This window comes from Populus euphratica, unplaced genomic scaffold (assembly GCF_000495115.2).
Source record: "Populus euphratica unplaced genomic scaffold, PopEup_1.0 scaffold239.1, whole genome shotgun sequence".
In the NCBI taxonomy this organism is placed as follows: domain Eukaryota; kingdom Viridiplantae; phylum Streptophyta; class Magnoliopsida; order Malpighiales; family Salicaceae; genus Populus; species Populus euphratica.
The window spans coordinates 120,797-125,584 of NW_011500120.1; the positions used below are offsets into that span (position 1 = coordinate 120,797).

At 36.8% G+C, this 4,788-nt stretch overlaps 1 protein-coding gene across 1 annotated transcript; it reads left to right on the forward strand.

Annotated features, from left to right (window-relative positions):
* The first annotated feature begins 1,350 nt into the window (after positions 1–1,350).
* On the forward strand, positions 1,351–3,822 carry LOC105110074 (caffeic acid 3-O-methyltransferase 3). Its single transcript, XM_011004983.1, has 4 exons — positions 1,351–1,960; positions 2,346–2,656; positions 2,803–2,867; positions 3,229–3,822. The coding sequence occupies exons 1-4, from the start codon at positions 1,545–1,547 to the stop codon at positions 3,529–3,531; spliced, it is 1,095 nt and encodes a 364-aa protein (XP_011003285.1). The 5' UTR covers positions 1,351–1,544; the 3' UTR covers positions 3,532–3,822.
* Positions 3,823–4,788: the final 966 nt, after the last annotated feature.

Below are 4,788 nucleotides of genomic sequence, written 5' to 3' on the forward strand. Positions count from 1 at the left end.
CATCTCATAATTAATGCCAAACCTACCCATTCGTGATGCAAATTTGTTCAAGTCCTTCTACAAGGTCACCTTGTATCTTGGGACAGCACACACTCGATAGAAGGTAATAATTAAACCATTATCTCTCTCGATCTTAATTAGAATATTAGACATGCAGGGGGCTGGCGTGCTTCCATTAATCCTGTAAAATAAGTGATTAGAACAGCTGGGATGTTATACGATATAAATCTAGAATAAGTGACAGAAATCTCCACTTGTCATATGAATTCGTCGTCTGGGTTTTGGATTAACAAAATATGGAAGCAGCTAGTTTGTTTACCTCAAGCGGTACGTGGAGCTAGCTAGCATGATCCTAATTATTGAATGTATGTGGTAGGTTTTCGATTGATAGGAACCTTGTTCTTAAGAGAATATTGTAATGAGATTTCGATAGAAAATCCTCAGGAACTATAATATACTGCCATGTTGATCTGACAACTAACAACATGGCTGGCGTTTGACAGATGCAAAGAGCGACGACCTTATTTTAAAACATTTACTTTGATCACCATATCAAATAGTATTCGGAAACTAAGAGCAATTGCATATTAATTTACCCGGATTAATTTAGTGGAATATAATTTATAATTCACAAGTTTTAATTCTTTTTCTCTTTATACAGTAAAACAGAATCAAACAATGATCAAATATAATGTAAATAATTACAAAATCAACACCAAGATTTTTAACGTGGAAAACCCGATGTGGGAAAAACCACGGGACTGTAGTCTACCTAAAAACTTTCACTATCAACAAATAATGAGTTCACAATCATTCTTACTCAGATTGAACTAAGAAATACAACATATATATCATCAAGAACAACTTATTCTTGGATTACAACAAGATTAAAGGAGAATTATTTGAGAAAACTCATAAAAATGACAGCTCTGTTTTTTATCAAAACGGTCAGCTTCTATATCATCAATTTTTGATCCAACCGTTCAGAATGAAGATCAATGTGTCTAGAAGTTGCTGTTAAAATCTCAGCCCAATCCAATGGTAAATAAGCTGGAAATCAAAAGAAGAACACACGCTACTTTACTGCCTCTTCTTCTCTTTTTATCTCTTAATTTTCTTTTCCTTTCTTTTATTTTCAATTTTACATTATATTACCCGATTTATTTAATTTTAAAATGATCAGTGTCTTTTTTCTCCATAAATATAGTGATCCCACCATCACAGCGGGACCACACGCAACAACAAATAGCAGCCCGACCTCACCTTTTAATAGCCTCCCGACCTTACCTTTTTTATACTTACACTTGATCAAAGACGACGACTCCTACTGGTACTGTGTCATTTTTAGGCAGTACTGTGCTTAAGGGCAATGGTAAGAGAGTAGGGACCGACTACAGGGTGGTTGGTCCTTCCCAGTTCACCATATATATATACTGTACACCCCTGTCCTAGCATTCCCATACCCTCCCAAAGCATTTCTTCTCTTCTCTTACACCTTCTTCAACCTTCTGTTCCCTTAAAAGAATCGATCGATCTTGATCACGATGGGTTCAACAGGTGAAACTCAGATGTCTCCAGCTCAGATATTAGATGAAGAAGCGAATTTTGCTTTGCAACTGATCAGTTCGTCAGTTCTACCTATGGTCCTCAAAACAGCCATTGAACTTGACCTTCTTGAAATCATGGCTAAAGCTGGCCCTGGTGCTCTCTTGTCCCCATCCGATATAGCTTCTCATCTCCCTACCAAAAACCCTGATGCACCTGTCATGTTAGATCGTATCTTGCGCCTTCTGGCTAGTTACTCCATTCTTGTTTGCTCTCTAAGAGATCTTCCTGATGGGAAAGTTGAGAGACTCTATGGTCTTGCTTCTGTTTGTAAATTCTTGACCAAGAATGAAGATGGTGTCTCTGTTAGCCCTCTCTGTCTCATGAACCAGGACAAGGTCCTCATGGAAAGTTGGTGAGTATATTCTATCTCTAGGTGCCGTTTGGTTTTGCCGTGCTTTTTAATTTTTTAATTTTTTACTTGAAAAACATTATTTTTTATTCATTTTCAAAAAAAATAAAAATAAAAATAAAAATGCAATCTTCACCGCATTCTTCAAGAGGTCTTAATCTTTATCTTTACCGCATTCTTCAAGAGGTCTTAATCTTTACCCCCCCCTACCGATCTAAAGAATTATACTGAATTTGATTTTAAAATTTAATTACAAGTTTAGGCTAACATTAATGCGACTCCATCTTATTATTAAATACTTGAATTAGTTAAATGCATGATTCATCATTGTTTAGGTAAATTTTGCTTCATAAGAAGATAACGTGACATGGTTCTGCTAGTCCTACAGGTATCATTTGAAAGACGCGATTCTTGAAGGAGGAATTCCATTTAACAAGGCCTATGGAATGAGTGCATTTGAATATCATGGCACGGATCCAAGATTCAACAAGGTTTTCAACAAGGGAATGTCTGACCATTCTAAAATTGCCATGAAGAAGATTCTTGAGACCTACAAAGGCTTTGAAGGCCTCGCATCCTTGGTGGATGTTGGTGGCGGGACTGGTGCTGTGCTGAGCACTATCATCTCCAAGTACCCTTCAATTAAGGGCATTAACTTTGATTTGCCTCATGTCATCGCGGATGCCCCAGCTTTCCCTGGTACTCACATTGTCTCATGTCTAATGCCAACACTTAGATATTATCTTGGTGGATGGCCAGTTCTGGGTGTAGTAAAGCATGCATGCGCCACTTGCCTGTAATTGCTTATAATGAGTTCTGATAGAGATCATGTATAATGGGTGCAGGTGTGGAGAATGTTGGTGGTGACATGTTTGTTAGTGTGCCCAAAGCAGATGCTGTTTTCATGAAGGTGAGGTTTTATTATTATTATTATTATTATTGAAACCACGATGAAGTCACCTGACTCATTCCATTCCATGCCATGGTGTTTTAGCTGGATCTAATCTAATCTAATCACGGGCTAACAACCGCGTGTTTGACTTTACACACAAACAAACAGACCCTAGCTAAAACATTCATGATCCCCTGTCATGAAGCTCTTCGTTCGTTGAATTTAACAAGTGTCTAGTCTATAAAATGTCTAGAATGAGCTGGGTAATTAGACAGGAGTCTTTCAATCTCAGTAAAATACTGAATTTATTATTTTAACTAATCCATGCACGTTGAGTAGTTGTGTTATTGATGGGGGTGGTGCTTATATGCTCTCACAGTGGATATGTCATGATTGGAGCGATGAACACTGCTTAAGATTCTTGAAGAACTGCTATGATGCGCTGCCGGAAAACGGGAAAGTGATCCTTGTTGAATGCATTCTTCCTGTGGCTCCTGACACAAGCCTTGCCACCAAGGGAGTCATGCACGTTGATGTCATAATGATGGCACACAACCCCGGAGGAAAAGAGAGGACCGAAAAGGAATTTGAGGGCTTGGCCAGGGGAGCTGGCTTTAAGGGTTTCGAAGTGATGTGCTGTGCATTCAATACATACGTGATTGAATTCCGCAAGCAGGCCTAAGGCTCCCCTCCCCTCCCAGTTATTTCGAGTTCCATGCAAGAGAGGTGGTGTCTGCTAGCTTTGAAAGGTGTGATTGCCTGTTATATCTCTTATGAACCAAATAAGATCGTGTCCTGTCTGCTTCTTGTTTCAAAATTAACTCCATACCACCTCTAATTAAGATCTTTATTCATGCAATGATGAAAAAGATTTCTTATAGAGGCTGTAGTGAAGAAGAAAGCAATTCGTCTTTTATCTTGCAAGATCATGATGAATATTGTTCTTAACAGGAAGCAATTCTTTTTTCTTTTTCTCTTTTTCTGGGCCCTTAATTTATGACTACTTCTTGATCTTATGCCGGCCTTTTTCTTATTGAAAACAAGGAACAGTTGCTCTTGCGTATTAAAATAAATAATAATTGAAAAAATAAAGTGACGCCGACTTCCAAACAAATCAGCTCTAGGATTCTTCAGACCGATCTTGTTTATTCGAATAACGACAGCTTGTCTGCATGTTTATTTATTTTTTCTTCAACACAAATTAAAGATGCTCAATTTCCCATCCCCGCTCTAAAATATGCCAATAATGACATACCTGCATCAACCTGACATGATGACATTAACTATTGTTTTGGTTGGAAGGATAATTGTTTTTAAAAGTATTTTTTTATTTGAAAATATATTAAAATATTTTTTTATTTTTAAAAAATTATTTTTAATATAATATATCAAAATAACTTAAAAATATTTTTTAAAAAAAATATACTTTTGAATTTTTTTAAAAACATCTGTTTGGAACAGAGTTTCTGAACACCAAAATGGTTCTGCCCGAGCCATAATGTAAAAAGGTTTTTCTTCCAGGCTTTATAACCAACAACAAAGATAAAAGTAATGTGAAGGAATGCTTTATGGCCTGTTGTCATATTTTACCTCTAAATCAATACGAAGATGATGGCCATACCACCCCTATATATATATATATATATATACATAGTAACAGTTGTACAGTAAAAAAAAAATAATTATTAACTTCATGAAGCATGCGTGAAAAATTAGGGATTACGTCACAGCTCAGCCTAAGATATGGCATTTCCCCATCAGGTAGATTCATGAATATGGGTGGATGTAATTTATTTATTTTTATTTTCTTAAAAGAAACAAAACCATCTCTCGCTGGTGCCCATCGGACCCTCATCCTCCTCTCCAAAGCAATGGTCATTTGAACATGGCCGTGAGGACTAAACAAACATATTCCATTCTTGATTCCTAATAAGTAGAC